Source organism: Dreissena polymorpha, chromosome 11 (genome assembly GCF_020536995.1).
Source record: "Dreissena polymorpha isolate Duluth1 chromosome 11, UMN_Dpol_1.0, whole genome shotgun sequence".
NCBI lineage: Eukaryota > Metazoa > Mollusca > Bivalvia > Myida > Dreissenidae > Dreissena > Dreissena polymorpha.
Genome location: NC_068365.1, coordinates 43,867,509 through 43,886,135, shown reverse-complemented (window position 1 = coordinate 43,886,135; position 18,627 = coordinate 43,867,509). Strand labels below are relative to the sequence as shown.

Sequence of the window (18,627 nt, the reverse complement as noted above, 5' to 3'; positions counted from 1 at the left end):
GTTTTAGCCCATTAACAATTACAAATTAATTACAAGTAAATTTCATCCCCAGGACTTTCAGGGTCATTGCTGGGTAAGTAAATCGTCATTCGACATGTGAAAAGTTGATTACATAATGTTGCTTTCGTTGATCTCAAATAACACGAATTACAGGCAACGAAATGAATGAAAACCTATCGGTAAATGTCATTACCGTAGAAAAATTTGCATGTACGAACACTATTATGTGGTCATATATATGCTACGTGCAGTTCATAACAACAATTTCGTTCGGTGGATATGCCACTTTTAAATGGAAAAGAATACAGCAATTCTTCAACTTTTATTTTAAGTGTATACGCCGAATTTTTTTTCAAAGATATTTGTTTGAGATTATTATAGAACAAATATCCGATTAGCTTAATAAAATGTTTAACGTACACCACGTTTTCAAACTACATCTATTTCGTCAATACGGAAATTTGAATTCGTTATTTTTTCCGTTTGCTAAACGGTAATAAAAGCCTACATTCCAAATAAAAAAAAACACGTGCAGATTCGCTTGCAACGTTTCAAACTCATTAAAAGTTTGTTATAAAAATAGATCGTAACGTTACTGGAAACAATTGAACGCTCTGAATTTTGACCTCGAGTGGGCGTTTCACATACAGGACCATTTACACGAGACGCGTGTTAAAAATCACCGTTCTTGAAATTTAATAGATAGGCCTATTTGTCAACCCATATTCTACGATTTTCTGTTGTTTTCATTCGGAAACAACACAGCTAAAATGGAGATAAATGCACCAATACAACGTAAAGTTGCTATTATTGGAAGGTAACATGAAGAAAACTCTACAATATATTTATTTACTTTGGCCGGTGTCCAACTCATTTTTATCCCATACATTTATTCCCAATAACATCACTTTAAGCTACATCTTTTTATGGATTTGTTTCACTCAATTACATTTTCAGAGTTTGTTTCACGGATCCGTTTGTTGACTCATTTCTATACAAGTAAATAGCTTTGGCTTTTGGTTATGTAAATCAGCACAACAATTCAGTGTTACTGTGTGGTCTCATAACTAAAAAAACTTTTTGTTATTGGTTTTTTATCATTCACTTACTTAGATGTGTAATTTAATTTGAAAAAACAACAAACAAATTCTTTTTAATAATCCTTTCTTTAATTCAGCCTTTATTATTATTTGTGTCAGGTAGTTAATGGATCAAGACTCAGTGAGTATTGATATGGACCAATTCTGTCTGTTTCAGTGGGCTTATTGGTCAGAACTGGGCTATGCTGTTTGCTAGTGCAGGGTACCAGACCAGCATGTATGACGTGGAACCAGGGCAGCTACAACGGGCCCTAGAAGGAACCAGGAACCAGCTGACCAAGTATGAACAGAAGGGTTTCCTAAAGGGAACCGGCACAGCTGAGGAACAAGCTGAACGAATATCAGGGACTGGCTCCTTGCAGGAATGCTTGAATGGAGCATTTTATGTCCAGGTTAAATATCTTTATTTAAATGTTAATTTTAATATTTAATTAAAAAATAATGTTCCATTGTTACAAGAAAAACTTATACATTTACCATAATTAATTTTCCTTTATAATTGGCATGTATGATTTAATGAACAGTGTGCCTTTATAATAAATAGTTAATATGTAATTTTGTATTTCATTGAAATATATATATACATGTATATAACATTACTTTAAATCTTATTTTACATGATTGCTTAAATAATGTACCTTTACTATAGATAGTTAATATGTAATTTTGTATTTCATTGATACATGTACATAACATTATTTTAAATCTTATTTTAAAATACACATAACATCATTTATAACTTTATTCATTTTCTCCCTTTTTTATTTATAAATATTCTTTTGGACTAGAAATGTTCTTATATATGCAAGGACATCAGTCTCATGGAGAAAACATGGTATCAATTATTACAGCCCAAAGAATTTTGCTTCATACCTCAATTAGTGCCCTGTAAAAAACAACAGATTTTGAGTAGTTAAGACCCTTGCATGTTGCTTTACAAATTTCTCCTAGTTTTAACCTCCTCTTTGTGCTAACAACTTGAACATTAAAAGCCAAAAAAACCTTGCTCTAACTTTCTTAGAAAAATCATGAAAGTAAAAAAAGATCAGTTGAATCTATCTCACCAAATTATGTAGTTAGACTTGATTGAGTATCTTTCAGATATGTTCATTTAACCAATATTTGAATGGTTTGGAACATAGCTTTCTACAACTTATATACTTCCAGAATTAAATACCACATGTTAACACGTGTTATAATTTTGTACCTACACTGAAAAAATAGCACAAATCAAACTCATTAAAATACATAATTATGTTATGTTACTTAACATTTGTGTGGGTAATTGTCTTTAACCATGTTATTTTTATAAATGTTTTAATGTCTTTTTGAAGATAAATATTATATAAATTCTTTATACATATTTATAACCTCCATAATGAGTGGACTGCACAGGCTAGTGTTTGACGACACTTTCCACCTAGACTTCAATCTTCGCAAAGAAGAAATTTCATTTAAACAAAAAATAAAATTAAGGCGGAAAGTGTCGTTCATGATTAGCATGTTCTGACTGCACATGTATTGAGCCCTGTTTACCCAGAGCCAGCCCAAATAAGTCATTTTCTATGATCCATGACAGGAATGCGTCCCAGAAAACCTCGAGCTGAAACAAAAGGTGTTCCGAGAGCTTGACGCGCTGGTCGGCAATGACGTGATCCTGGCTAGCTCCAGTAGTTGTCTGTGTGCCTCCATGATTGCTGACGGTCTCGCACACATGCAAAATGTCCTCGTGGCGCATCCTGTGAGTGGCGGGAATTGGGGTGTCGAGATGCATTGAAGCTGCGTTCTGGGACAACTGGGCTTAATGCATGTGCGTTAAGTGCCGTCCCAGATAAGTGTGTGCAGTTTGCACAGACTAATCTGGGACGAGACTTTCTGCTTAATATTTAATTTTGTTTGGAAGAGACATCTTTTAAACAAAAAAGTGACATACAAGTGGAAAATGTTGTCTTTGATTAGCCTGTGCGCAACAAACAGGCTAATATGGGATGACACTTAATGCACATGGATTTAGCTTAGTCTTTAAAGAATGAGGCTTATTCATGTCTGATTGTCCAAATGTCATTGAGAGGAAGGAATGGTAGCGTATAGAAATATCACATGTCAAGTATGCCTGCTTCTATCTTAAATATAATTACATGAAGGATATTAACGGTTTGAATGCAAGCAACTTGGTATCTGTTACTTTTGGCATTGCAAAACAAGCATTAGAGTAATAATCAAGCATGCTTAACCGTATGAATGCAATTTCTGTTGTTTGTTAACCACAATGCAATCTTGACAGTCAGAATTCCAGTTTTGCCTCTGATTTAGGCAACAGTGTTTTTTTAAACTCCACATGCTACATGTAGCCATCCGTTTACAACTTCATCAAGTATTGTTTAGTCATGTAAATAATAACCTGTAAAATAGTGTTACAAAATGTTTATAATTGTATACTGGTCAAAGTAATATAAAGTAATTATCATATAATTATCATAATAATAACTTGCATGCTTGAAGATCAACCCGCCCTACTTTGTGCCACTAGTAGAGATAGTTCCAGCCCCATTTACCTCCCCTGACGTAGTGGTCAAGGTTCGAGACCTGATGAAGGCCATCGGCCAGGCGCCAATCACGTTACAGAGAGAGTGTCTTGGGTTTGCACTAAACAGGATCCAGTATGCATGTATTAACGAGTGCTGGAACATGTACAAGGTGGGCAAGACAGTTTCCTGTAACACTATCGAAGCCTCTTTCTGGAAAAAATGGGCTTAATGCATGTGCATAATTTTTTTTGAAATATTAGCCTGTGCCGTCTGCACATGTTTATCAGGGACAACACTTCATGCCTACAGTTCATTTTTGTTAAGCAAAGACTTTCTTTAAACATAAAATTCCATATACGAAAAGTGTTGTCCTTGATTCGGACCTTAAGGGCTGATTCGGGAATATACTTTAGGCAGAGGCATTAAGCCCATTTTTTCGGAACAAGGTTCTATTGTCAAGTTGGAGTTGCAGTGCTTTGTAACTTAAACCTTTTAGCCTTAATAATATTGATTTTATATATTTATCTATTTGCGAGATTTTCTGGAAAGTCTTCATTAAGAATGGCATCAGATTGCCAGACTTTATGAATGCAACTCTCTTAGAGCACAAACCTGTGTGCTTAGCATTATAACTATATTTGTATCGTACATTTATGTTATAGTCTATTAATTATATTTCAAAATATTAATTGATTGCTGAAACTATCTGACAATATGTATTAATTACAGCAAATAAGTCACAGACTGAACCTTCAGTTTACATGGTGGGTTAATATACTCTTTGTAGATTTGGCTGAAGAACTGGTATAAAATGGGCTGTGCTCTGTGAAAAGAGGGTTAAATGCATGTGCCTGAAGTGTTGTCCCAGATAAGCCTGTGCAGTCCGCACATGTTAATCAGGGACAAAACTTTCCGCTTTTATGATATTTTCTGTTTAAAGAAAGACTCTTCTTAACGAAAATCCAGTTTAGGCGGAAAGTGTCGCCCATGATTTTCTTGTGCGGACTGCACAGGCTAATCTTTGACAACACTTTTCGCACATGCATTAAAACCCCTTTTCACACAGCAAGGTCCAAATATAATCACTGTCTGTCATATTCAGACAGGTCTTCTAAGTGCGGCAGACATTGACAGTCTGTGTACGAATGGCCTGGGTATGCGTTACGCCTTCATTGGTCCCTTGGAAACCATGCACCTCAATGCCAATGGTGAGTTGTCAGCAGTCAGAACAAGGGATAAATTTGCCTTGTTCTGGACAAACCGTGCTTAATGGATGTGCGAAAGTGGTGTTCCAGCCTAAACTCGATTGGCATTTAAATGAGACTTTCTTCAAACAAAAATTCCATAAAAGCAGAAAGTGTCGTCCCTGATGGGCCTGTGCAGTCTACACAGGCTTATCTCGGACGACACATTGCATACATTCATTAATCCAATTTTCCCAGAAAGATGCTCATTTCAATTATGTCACCTGAAATGAAGTAGTGTGATCACTCGGTCGGTCAGTTCAATTGGCTGGTTGGTCGGTCCGTTGGTCTGTCCCGCTAAAGATGTTGGTATATCAGGCTGCAGTTGTTGGTTTGTTATGCTGCACTTGTATACCTTATTTGGCAAACTAGTCTCTCATAATACATGTATTCAACACAAACCTTTTTTGATAGTGCAGTATTTAAACCGTCATGTATGTTGCTGTATTCTTAAGAGAGTTATTTGCCCTTGAACTTAAGCAGATTTTGTATACAGACTTCATTGTTCATGTGTACTTTATGTTGTAATATTGTCTCCCAGTGTGTGCATCAGCATGAAAAGTTATTGAAATGTTATCTCTACCTTGAAGAAGTTGAAGATATTAGTGGTGTGTATGTCACACTATTGGTTGCACAGTGTGTGTCCCTAAACTCAGGCAATTTATCCAAAAAATCAAAATGTATCTTTCTGTATTTGCATGTGATCAATGTGAAGTAGCTGACAACAACATTATGCGATTAATTTTACTAGTACTCAAGTTTTTAAGTTTTCTGCTTTTTGTTTATAATACGGGTTTAAGAAAGTTTTGTTAGGCATATTATTTAGTATGGTAGATAATACATTTTAAGCCGAAACACGATTATAAGTTTAGTTTTAATAAACAACGATCCTTTTATTTTCAGCTCACCTGAGCACAACGTGCTCATGGTGAGCTTTTGTGATCGCTTTTTGTTGGTTGTCCGTTGTGCATTGTGCGGCGTCAACATTTGCCTTGTTAACACTCTAGTGGCCACATTTATTTTCCGATCTTCATGAAACTTGCTCAGAAGATTTGTCCCACTGATATCTTGGATGAGTTCAAAAATGGTAACCTTTGCTTGAAAAACATGGCTGCCAAGGGGCGGGGCATTTTTTCTTATATGGCTATATATGGCTATTGTAAAATCTTGTTAACACTCTAGAGGCCACATTTATTTCCAATCTTCATGAAACTTGGTCAGAAGATTCATCCCAATAATAACTTGGACGAGTTTGAAAATGATTCCGGTTGGTTGAAAAACATGGCCGCCAGGGGGCGGGGCATTTTTCCTTATATGGCTATAGTAAAACCTTGTTAACACTCTAGAGGCCACATTTATTGTCCAATCTTAATGAAATATTTTCAGAAGATTTGTCTTAATGATATCTTGGAGGAGTTCGAAAATGGTTAGTTTGCTTGGAAAACATGGCTGCTAAGGGGCGGGGCATTTTTCCTTATATGGCTATATAAGGCTATAGTAAAATCTTGTTAACACTCTAGAGGCCACATTTATAGACTGATCTTCATGAAACTCTGTCAGAAGATTCATCGCAATAATATCTTGGATGAGTTAAAAAATGATGCCGGTTGGTTGAAAAACATTGCCACCACAGGGGCGGGGCAATTTTTCTTATATGGCTATAGTAAAACCTTGTTAACACTCTAGAGGTCTCATTTATTTTCCGATCATCATGAAACTTGGTCAGAAGATTCATCCCAATAATTTCTTGGACGAGTTCAAAAATGATGCCAGTTGGTTGAAAAACATGGCTGCCAGGGGACGGGACATTTATCCGTATATGGCTATAGTAAAAACTTGTTAACACTCAAGATTTGTCCCAATGATATCTTGGATGAGTTTGAAAATGGTTTTGGTTGCTTTAAAATATGGCCACCAATGGGGCGAGGCATTTTTCCTGTTATATATGGCTATAGTAAAACCTTGTTAACACTCTAGAGGTCACATTTATAGTCCAATCTTTATGAAATTTGGTCAGAAGATTGGTGTCTATGATATCTTGGATGAGTTCGAAAATAATTATGTTTGCTTGAAAAAAATGGCTTCAAGGGGCGGGGCATTTTTCCTTATATGGCTATAGTAAAATCTTGGAGGCCACATTTACTGTCCGATCTTCATGAAACTTGGTCAGAAGATTCATCCCAATAATATCTTAAACAAGTTCAAAAATGATGCCGGTTGGTTGAAAAACATGGCTGCCAGGAGGGGGGGGGGATTTTTCCTCATATGGCTACATTTATTTTCCGATCTTAGTGAAACTTGGTCAGAAGATTTGTCCCAATAATATCTTGTTATCTCAGGTGAGCGACTTTAGGTCTATCAGGCCCTCTTGTTGTTAATTGTTATGTTTTGCTTTAAAGTAAGACTAACGGTAATTCAGTAATTCACGCTTGTTTTTAAAATGAGCCATTGTAGGGTTGTTTATGATATTCAATCACTGTTCTAGTTTTAATGAATATGTGGCTGGTATTTAATTTAAAATATAAAAAAATAGACGATTTGTGTACAATGATTTCAGTTAATTTTTTATGATAAAAGTTATGACTAATGTCTTTCATCTTACATGTTATACAAGTTTCCATATTATGTGACTACATAAGATACAGTTATCAACTGGGTAAGAGAAATAAATATTTTTAAAAATAATTTACATAGGAATTCAGTCAACAGTGTAAAGATACAATTTTTATGTCCCCCCCCCCCAACTATTGTGGGTGGGGGACATATTGTTTTTGCCCTGTCTGTTGGTCTGTACGTTGGTCTGTTGGTCTGTTTGCTCCAACTTTAACATTTGCAATAATTTTTTCAATATTCAAGATAGCAACTTGATATTTGGCATGCATGTGTATCTCATGGAGCTGCACATTTTGAGTGGTGAAAGGTCAAGGTCATCCTTCAAGGTCAGAGGTCAAATATATGTGGCCAAAATCGCTCATTTTATGAATTCTTTGGCAATATTCAAGATACTAACTTGATATTTGGCATGCATGTGCATCTCATGGAGCCGAACATTTTGAGTGGTGAAAGGTCAAGGTCATCCTTCAAGGTCAAAGGTCAAGTATATGTGGCCAAAATCCCTCATTTTATGAATACTTTTGCAATATTGAAGATACCAACTTGATATTTGTCATGCATTTGTATCTCATGGATCCGCACATTTTGAGTGGTAAAAGGTCAAGGTCATCCTTCAAGGTCAAAGGTCAAACAAACAAAAAAATTCAAAGCGGCGCAGAAGGGGACATAGTGTTTCTGACAACCACATTTTTTAGCTCGGCTGTTTTCGGACTAAACCCGAGCTATTGTCATTGGCCATAACTTTTTTTAATTATGTCCTCCACCACCATAGTGGGGGACATATTGTTTTTGCCCTGTCTGCTGGTTGGTTTGTTTGTTTGCTCCAACTTTAACATTTTGCCATAACTTTTGCAATATTGAAGATACCAAATTCATATTTGGCATGCATGTGTATGTCATGGAGCTGCACATTTTGAGTGGTGAAAGGTCATGGTCCTCCTTCAAGGTCAAAGGTCAAAAAAACAAATCCAAGGGAAAGAATAAGCTTTTTAGGGAGATAATTACCTGTACCTGCTGAATGATGAAAAAAAATTAAAGCGGCGGAGTAGGGGACATAGTGTTTCTGACAAGGACATATCTTGTTAATCTTGACTTTAGGCCAAGTTATTGTTGGGTCTAGTTTTTACAAACGTTATAGGGTGTTGCTTTTTCTGTATTGACCTTTGTATTAGCATACATCAGGTACCAGCACACTTTGATCTTGAACTTTATATTGACCTACATCAGGTACCATCACACTTTGATCTTGAACTTTATATTGACCTACATCAGGTACCAACACAATTTGAACTTGAACTTTATATTGACCTACCTCATGTATCAAGACACTTTGACCTTGAACTTTGTATTGACTTACATCAGGTATCAAGGACTACTGCGAACGTTACGCCCAAGGGGCGGTGAGAGTCCAGGAGGAGACATTCCACCAAATTCCTGTGCTCTATGACACACCCACTGCAGAGAAGATTCAAGATGATTGGGCAATCAGTCTTCCTTTGCAGAAACTTCCGGAACGACGGGCGTGGAGGGACAATATGCTGGCCAAACTGTCAAAGCTGAAATCTGACGAGAAGTCAGCGGAGAATGAAGAATTAAAGTGATGTTGTAGACTGCACAGCCTAATCATGGATGACAATTAAATGCCCATGAATTGAGCAAAGTTTTCCCAGAATGCAGCTTATTTTATATATGAGCCCTGCTCTGTGAAAAGGGGTTCTAATGCACAGGCTAATCAGGGATGGTACTTTACGCTTTTATGATATTTTTCATTTGAAGAAAGTCTCTTCTTAGCAAAATCAAGTTTAAACATGCAATAAACCCCCTTTTCACTGAACACTGCTCATATGTTAATCGCCACAATTTCATGTGAATACATGAATTTAGCAGTATGCGGTGTGGATATTATGCAGTATCAACCACATGCCATTGATGACATTGTATTGAAACTACATGAATAACCATGTGTTAGATATTAGTATGTGCGCAGGAATGATACATTTGACTTTACTTACACATGAATATGCATTTTACAATGTTTAATATGTAAAGCAAAATGAACAAAAGCTTTATCAACATGACAAAATTTGGTCAATTAAAATTTTGAATAAAGTATTTTTGTCTATACAATGTTGTTAAAAGTGAATCGGGTTTGATATGTAACAGAGAACTGAAAATAAGTATAAAAGTTAAGTGGTGGATATATATATATATATGTATATATAATTTATATATTTAAGACATAAGCATACAGGTATGTGTAATATTTTAAATAACAAATGTATTAACAGTGCTGTAACTGTAAGGATATAATACTGAATTTCATTTAATTCACTGAAATCCTATCACCACTCAGGGAGAAGGTAGATATTTGAAAACTAACAAAATCACTATTTAATGGTAAAACATATCTTCGTATAAAGTACATGTAGCCCGTCGCTATGCTTTTAATACCGAACCCTTCGACATATAATTTATATAAATGCAGTAAACTCTGCGTATAAATATGTTGAATATACCCCCTGTTTTACACGGTTATATCCGTAAATAGACAATAGCATATGAAATGAAAGTGATAAAACAGAAGAGAAATGCAACAACCATAGTGTACATACTAACATTTAATGTAGGACTAATACTGGTGTGTATGAAACATTAAGACATGTTATTATGCAATAGAGAATATTTTATACTGGAACATAAAAAACATAATAATTTTTATATGCAATCGTGTTGCAACCGTTTGTATATAAAATGATATCTATATGCGCCTAATAAGGATTTTTACCAACATTTCTGTGTGCAGTGGATTGCTGAAAGTTATATTGTTGTGTAACAAGTGGAGTATATGTGCCTTTGTAGTACATAATAAAGCGTATTGTTGGAGAAAAATGTTTGATTTTAGAAGCCACCCCTTCAATCTACTCCAAATCCCGTGTCTGTGTTATTTATATTCTGGGAAAACTGGGCGTAATGCATGTAACTGAATTGTCACCTGGAACGACACTTTCCACTTTTATGGAATCTTTTGTTTAAGTATGTCTTTTTTAAAACAAAAATCCACTTTAAATGGAGTTTCATCATTTGACTGCACAGGCTTATCTGGTATTACATTATGGCCATGCATTAGTACCGGTTTTCCCAGAACGAGGCTCAATTATCATGATCGGGTCTTCAAAGAATTATTACATGTATTAGAAAGGCAATTAACACTTCTCCAAATTAAACACAAGAAAAATATACATAATTACCGTGTTTTGTAACATTACTGCAGGTAATAATATATATTTGTTGTTTATCAGAATCTGCAAGTGTTTGCAAACTCGAGATTCAATTTTCTCTGCACTTTTCAGAAGTGGTTGCATTCTAAGATTATTGATGTATTCATATTATCAGGAGTTCAAACTATTTTGAGAGGTAGTTTTTGTTCTCGTTTCAAAGAATACTTTTTGATCATAATTTTGCCCGGTGTTATGCGAAAACCAACCGTATTGACATAAGACAACATAACTCAATAACGTTATTCAGCTGCGAAATTGATTTTTTCAGTGTATTTACTTAGGAATAGAATTTGTACAACACGCAACTTAAGATCTAACGTATCTGTTTAACATAATTATCGACATCTTCCGTATTTTATAGCTGGTATAGAAACTCGTAACGATAATTTATGTACATACATTAGCTGTTCTTTAATGCAATAATTGAGACATATTAACGGCAATATTTATCTAAATTCTAACATGAAGTTACTAAACTAAATTATGAACATTTGGGTATGTTGGTGAATGTACACAAAATAAATGCATAACTAGTGGAGTTATAGCAAGTTTAGCCTGTCTGTCAGAGAACAGAGAATTGTGTTTTTTGAACGATTTTGGTGTTTCCATAAGAATACTTAATAATCCATTAGTATATATTGAGTTAACGTAAAACATCAATTAAAGGGGCCTTTTCACAGATTTTGGCATTTTTTTAACTTATTCATTAAATGCTTTATATTGATAAATGTAAACATTGGATCATAAAAGCTCCAGTAAAAAATCAAGAAAAAAAAATAAAAAAAGGAAAAGAACATTGCCAGGAGCAGGTTTCGAACCAGTGACCCCTGGAGTCCTGCCAGAGTCCTGAAGTAAAAACGCTTTAGCCTACTGAGCTATTCCGCCGAGTACACATCCTTGACGTATTTTATACATTATATAAGCAATCTTCGTAGTTTCACAAAATTTAACGACAACAACAGAACTCTCCAAATTATTCAATCGTTTCGCGTTGCAACGCTTTATAATTTTTAGGTTTTAAAATCGTCAAAAGATGCATATAATGGCTATTTTAGAGCATGGTTAATGTTCAGTATTACTGTTTCCTCACAAATATCATAACTAAAACGAAAACTTACGAATCTGAAACAACTTTTTTCAATTTTGTCAATTTACCAAAGCGTGAAAAGATCCCTTTAAGTTTATCATTATACAAACATCTCACTGCTGGAAAAAGAGGCTTTATGCATGTGCGCCAAATTTTGTCCCAGATTAGCATATGCAGTCCGCACAGGCTAATCGAGAACGGCACTTTCCGTCTAAACTGGATTTTCGCTAAGAAGATACTTCTGGGATGACGCTTTACACGCACGCGTCATCCTAGAACGAGACACCATTATGAACATTTGTATTGTCTGTCGTCGCCTTTTAACGAATACAATTCGCATTCAGTTTGAATGAAAAGGTTAAAACAATACACCAAGTCGCAATCTAAGTATTGAACACTGTCATTATTGTATCTATTGGCTAATCAATAAGTTTCACGTGTAGAATATTCGGCGCTTTCTTTTGATATTCCAATATGATTAACTTGGTGGCACAAAAAAACGGGTAATTTAAAGCATTGACCTTATTAGGCAAGGTAAAATGGTCATGGAGTGAATTTGAACAGATTTGAAATATTAAATCTTGTTAATACCTTAATATGCCTCACGCTACCTGTTTGACGATCGGTGTTCATATGTAAAAAGATTATGTTAATTGTGTTTTTAAATGGCACACAATGATTCGTTAGAGAAAACAGTATAATTGAGAATGCATGTTATAATTAAGTTTTGTAATAATTAAGTTTGACATTTTGTCGATCATAATGATCAATAAACCAGGTCGGCTGAACACTGGAAGTTGTTATCTTTACGGATAAAGGAATTAAGGCGGATTAATTTTAAGTATACTATTTCAAGCGTTAATACAAAAATACACAATGGGGAATTGTATACCCGTGGAGCAGCATTTAAATAACCAGGTTGGGACTGCAGATGGGAAAATGCGAAAATCAAGGAAAGGTACTTCAGCGGGGACTAAGGAGCGTTACGCGATAGTGGATGGTAAATATGACGTGAAACTGCCGTATGAGAAAAAATGTACGATAAATTGTGCTGCATTTTTGCCTACCGGGGATGTAGTTCTAGGAGACAGTGATAATTGCAAAATAAAACTGTTCAACTGCAACTTTGATTTCATGTCTGCGACCGAGTTTCCCGAACCAGTAGTGCATCTGGCTTCGTCCCCTAACCTGCCTTTGATTTATGCAATTTTCCCCGACCGAATCAGGCAAATTCACGTGGACGGAGTGAACCTAAAAAAGAGTGGATTTATCAAAACCCCGGGGGAGTGTCGTGCAATGGTTGTGAACATATTTGACGGTAAAGCCGTAGCCCTGAAAATGCCCGAAGGTTACGGACAGGTGAATTTGCTGACCCCTGGGGGAAATCTGCAGATGGAGATTTTTGAAAATGACAAAGAGGAGGCCCTGTTCATTCAGCCCGAGGCTCTAGTGGTCACACGGAATTTGGTGATAGTGGTGGCGGACATAGCACAGCAGGCGGTGATAGGTGTCACACCGGAGAGCGAGGTCGTGTTTACTTACCGCGGTATACGCAGCCCTACAGCCCTCATGTGCGATGAACAAAACTTCATTTACATTGCCGGGCCGAACAATGTGCACCAGCTTACTGAAAAAGGAGAGCTTGTGAAACTTTTTCTGACGAAGGCTGAAATTGGTTTTGCTCCTTTGAGTTTGTGTTATTACACGCCCCGAAAACATTTACTGACGACGGGGAAAGGTTCGAAGGTTACTCTGTTTAAATTGACCTGATAAAAAACTTGAAATCGAAAAAATGTATTCTTCGAAGAAGTATATATCAGAAGCTAGGATTAGTAAGACTTATCTAAAAGCAAAACGGGACGCGGAGAAGATGTATACATATGTGAAATATATCGTGAATTATTATTTGCAAATGCAGTTATTGTTGTTTTATGTTTAAAACAAAAGAATACTAGATCAGGGTTATGATATATATATATATAATTTGATTAAGTTCAGATTGAGTAATTCAACTATTATTAAATCAAATAGTAAGTATCGTTTATGTGTTTAAATTTAATAAGAATTCTATTGTTGACGATGCTGCTTCAGCGAAGCAGCTCGTCTAAGTTATCATACCATGAAAAAATTCTTCACAATGGCGACCTATGTAAAAGACCGAGCCAGTCCGCATGAGTTAGCTAAATTTTCTCAATCGGCGTACCTCGCCGATAATCTTTGAAAAAGGTAAAGGCAGCTCGGTTCCTGCCCTCTTTCAAATTTATCGAGAGGTTCGGGACAAGAACCAGACACAAAACTGCCAGGTGGCACTTCAAAAATGTGACGCTGGGAAAACCCCAAATGTACTTATTTTTAGATTTGATCGAGAATGTAACCCGCCTCCCAGTTTCGCTGAATGTGTCAAGTTCCCCACGGGCACTTCTTCCCGTACGCCCAAATGGTTTTTCGTAACCAAAAATTTTCGTACCCAATTTTTTTCGTACCCAATGTTTTTTCGTGTACACGTTTTTTTCGTACCCAATTTTTTTTTGTAACCAAATGTTTTTTCCTACCCAAATTGTTTGGCATTCTTTTTTCGCACCCAAACCTTTTGTACCCAATTTTTTTCGTACCCAAAATGTTCGTTTTCACATTTGTGGTGATGAAAATAAACATGAATTGTTGCTTTTATATACATCCTGTTCACAAGCCTCATCACACCAGTATTGTCAGTACTTTGAGTAGATTAATGTTTCATGACGTTTCTATACTTTGTGGTTATTTCTGGGCTAATAATGAGGTTCGAGATCGTTTCAACAGGTTTATCCTCGCAATTTAAAGCATTGGACGTTCTAGGGGTGACTCCAGCTCTCATTATGATTTTATGTTTAATGCAGTATTGTAAGAGTTGTCTTTTATTATACAGGATATTGTTCATTCGCCTGATATAGAACAGAACAGAACATAAAATGTATTCATATAATTTTTGCAAGTCGAGTTCACCGTGATATATACAACACTGACGATATATTAGCAATAACCACATGCATAGTAATGCGAAACTGACCCGAATAGAATATAAGACGGTGTTCACAATTTATTAAGGCCACTATAATTACTCCACGCAATGCCCCAGTTCTTATTTTAAAAACATTTTTACAATATATCGCGAGTTTAGTTAAAACTTTAGTGTTGGTATTTGTTAAAACATACATACATTTATGCATATAAGGTTTAATACTAGCGATATTTTTCTTTAACTCAACGTTTATCATTGTTACTTATTTATCGTTTAATATGAAATATATGTACTTAATTTTCTTTTTATCTGTTGACGCCCGATTTTGTTAACATTTTCAGTGCATTATGAAATGATTATAAAATGAATGTGATTTTTTGGGCTGTTTCCTTTGTTTTTTGTTAATATATAGTTGAGCATAACTACTCTATTCAGTGTGAACATAAACACACAACACTCTCACGAATAATTTATTATTATCTTTATTACTATATTTTTTCACGCATGTATGAATTTTTTATATTAATCAGGATGAGCTGTACAATGCTTAAGTGAGTACAATATTTGTTTTGTTCTGTTCTGGTCAAATATTGCCCTCCTGATGATGGTTCTGGAGTGTCCTCACTACATATTTTCGATACAGATATTGTCTTAGCACAGTATTTCATTGCATTTGTATTTAGCCATTTTCTCATCAAACATTACTGTGTCCGCATGAAAGGACGATTCCACCTTCCGCTTATGTCTAAAACATAAACGCATGTAATATGATGAAAATAAAGTATACAGGTGTGTTTGTCTACTATGTCTGTTAAATATGTAAAAAAAGTTTAATCTCTTTAGCAGAAACACTTTTTGCATTACTTGAGGTGCAAGAAAAAAAACACCAATAAGCTTATAAAAGACCATACCTCCAGTAGTTAGGAAACATAATGAACGGAGACAAGGGAGTGCGCAAGTAAAGATGCTTGTTAATAACCGCGTTCAGCAGATTCCATCAAGAAGCAATAATCATTGCGTTTCGTGCGCCACATGAAAAGTCAGTGTTGTTGTTGTTTTCGCTGCAAAGAGTCGTAACTTCGGTTATGTCTAAAACAACTGAACCACAGTATGGTGGTGCGCGAGTTCATCTCTCGCGCATCATTTTTTTATATATATTTATGCTAAATACAAACTTTCCACGGTTTAATGTACGGACGAATTATGGCAAATATTTACCCCCTTCTAAGAAAGTGTTTTTAAGACATAAACTTTACTTGCAGTCGTTAACTTCTTTTCAGACAACGTTTCCTCGCTCCTAAAACGTCAATAAACGTCTGCCTCTCCGGTTTTTATGTCCGCCGCCACTATAGTGGGGGACATATTATTTTTGCCTTGTCTGTTGGTCTGTATGTTGGTCTGTCTGTTTGTTTGTTTGCTCCAACTTAAACATTTTGCCATAACTTTTGCAATATTATATTTGGCATGCATGTGTATCTCATGGAGCTGCACATTTTGAGTGGTGAAAGGTCAAGGTCATCCTTCAAGGTCAAAGGTCAACACAAAATTCAAAGCGGCGCAGAAGGGGACATTGTGTTTCCGACAAACACATTTCTTGTTTATCATACATTACAGTATGCCACAGTAAGCGGTCACAGCATCAAACATTGGTCGATTCCGTACGTATACATTAATTTCGGTCCGTAGGTTTTCGTTAATTCCCGTTGCAACATTTTTATTGGTTCTCTACCCACGTGATTTGGACAAGACACCATTTTACATGGTCGGGAGACTACGGTTGTACCAGAGAATAATCGTCGTGCGACGATAACCGGGTGTAATAGAGAGCGACGATCGTCAGTCAACAGCGCGTTGTTCGACATACTCTCGAGCGACTGCAGTCCACCTCTCACACCACGACTGCTCGTCGCTTGACGCTTTGTCGGCACCCAATTCACGTGTCAGGAGACTCCAAGACAATATGCGACGGTACCAAGATCGTCTGGGCACCAGAAGGTCTCCAAGACCAGCTGGGCACCTGCAGGAGACTCCAAGAAAGTCTGCGACGAAGCCAAGACCATATTGGCACCTGTAGAAGAAACCCAGACACTCTGCGACGGTACCAGAGAGTCTTAAGGACTGGCGAGGCACCTATAGGAGACTTCCAGACAATGTGCGACGGCGGCGCACCTGCAGGACACTCCCAGACAGTCTATGATGGTTTCAAGATCGTCCCAGACTGTGCCAGACAGTCTCCCAGACCTCCGGAGTACCTGCAAGAGACTCTCAGACAGTCGGCGACGATGCCAAGACCGTCTTGGTACCTACAGGAGACTCCCAGACGATGCAAGACGATCTCCCAGACCGTCGGAGCACCGGCAAGAGACTCATTGACAGTCTGTGACGGTGGAAAAGACCGTGTGGGCGCCGGCAGGAGACTCGCACACGGTTCCAGACAATATGCCAGACCTTCGGGGAACAAGCAGCAGACTCCCAGACACCAGCCGGAGATTTCCAGACAGTCTCCCGGACCGGTGGGGCACCTGCACGGATTCAAAGACAGTCTGCGATGTTGCCAAGTACGTCTGGGCACCTGCAATAAACTCCAAGACAGTTTGCGACGGTGTAGAAACCGTCTGGGCACCTGCAGATTCCAGAGCAGTCTTCGACGGAGTGAGAGACTGCCTGGCACTGTTACAGACTGTCTGGGAAACTCCTGAAGTTGCCAAGACGGTCTTGGCACGTCGCAGAATGTATGATAGTTTCTTGCATGTGCCCCGTCGGTCTGGGAGGACTGTCTGGAACCATCGCAGACAGTCTGGGAATCTCCTGTATGTGTTTTTGCACCGTCTCAGACTGTCTGGGAGTCTCTTGCTGGTACCTTGAACGCGACGAGTGGTCAGTCTTGTGCATTCCTCTTTATGTCCCGTAGCTTTTTTACATGTGTCTGCTGTCCTCAACACCACCCAGCACGCGTGTATGGTTGCAACTATCTCTTGCCACTTTTTTCCGCTTGTTTGCCTCGGTCACTAATGGCCTGTGCTTTTCCCTCCAGTAGGTTCTTGTTCTCGATAACAAGCTCTTGAAGGATATCTATATCTTTTTTGGACCACGAATGACGCCGACTCGATTCGTTGCTGTCTTCGTCTTCCATTATTCACGTGTATTTTCGCCGTCGGACGTTGATGGCGGAAGTGGAAAATTGGGACTACCACGACAGCAGTCGACTGACCCCCACCGTCGTTCGACCACAGTCGCGGTAACTTGCTCCTTGAACGCGACGAGTGGTCAGTTGGCGGTCGACGAGCGTCGGTCGACCACACAGTTAATCGACTACAGTCGGGTTTTGTAGCTTTTCATTAAACCGGACCCTGGGACGACGCTTTATAGTTTTCAGGTTTTCAAATCGTCAAAAGATTCATAATTATAATGGATATTTAAGAGCATGTTAAATGGTCAGCATTACTATTTCCTCAAAAACATCTTAACAAAAACGAAAATTTGCGAATCTAAACAACTTTTTTAATTTTGTCAATTTACCAAAACGTTGGACGGCCCCTTTAATTGGTTCTCTGCACCAGTGATCAGTACGCATGACCATCGGATGTTTTGCAAGTGCGTCATATATTAGATGGTTGATGAGCGCGACCAGACAGTACCACGCACACAGACGGACATAGAGGACACAGCTTCATGTTGTCGCGAGGCCGTTAGGCCTTACACATATATAACCGTTATTTAATTATATCATAAACCCTCAAAGTGGTAACACTATTTTTATTGGTTTGCAAAAGTGTTTA

At 37.3% G+C, this 18,627-nt stretch overlaps 1 protein-coding gene across 1 annotated transcript; it reads left to right on the top strand.

Annotated features, from left to right (window-relative positions):
* Positions 1-631: 631 nt before the first annotated feature.
* Positions 632-9,597, top strand: LOC127850024 (lambda-crystallin homolog). Its single transcript, XM_052382764.1, has 6 exons — positions 632-817; positions 1,258-1,492; positions 2,680-2,841; positions 3,603-3,797; positions 4,731-4,836; positions 8,848-9,597. Exons 1-6 carry the CDS (start codon positions 771-773, stop codon positions 9,084-9,086), a joined length of 984 nt encoding a protein of 327 aa, XP_052238724.1. The 5' UTR covers positions 632-770; the 3' UTR covers positions 9,087-9,597.
* The last annotated feature ends 9,030 nt before the right edge of the window (positions 9,598-18,627 follow it).

Coding starts and splice junctions, on each gene's coding strand:
- LOC127850024 (XM_052382764.1), top strand. CDS start 771: ATGGAGATAAATGCACCAATACAACGTAAAGTTGCTATTATTGGAAG. Junction 1,493..2,679: donor ATGGAGCATTTTATGTCCAG/GTTAAATATCTT, acceptor GATCCATGACAG/GAATGCGTCCCAGAAAACCT. Junction 3,798..4,730: donor AGTGCTGGAACATGTACAAG/GTGGGCAAGACA, acceptor TGTCATATTCAG/ACAGGTCTTCTAAGTGCGGC.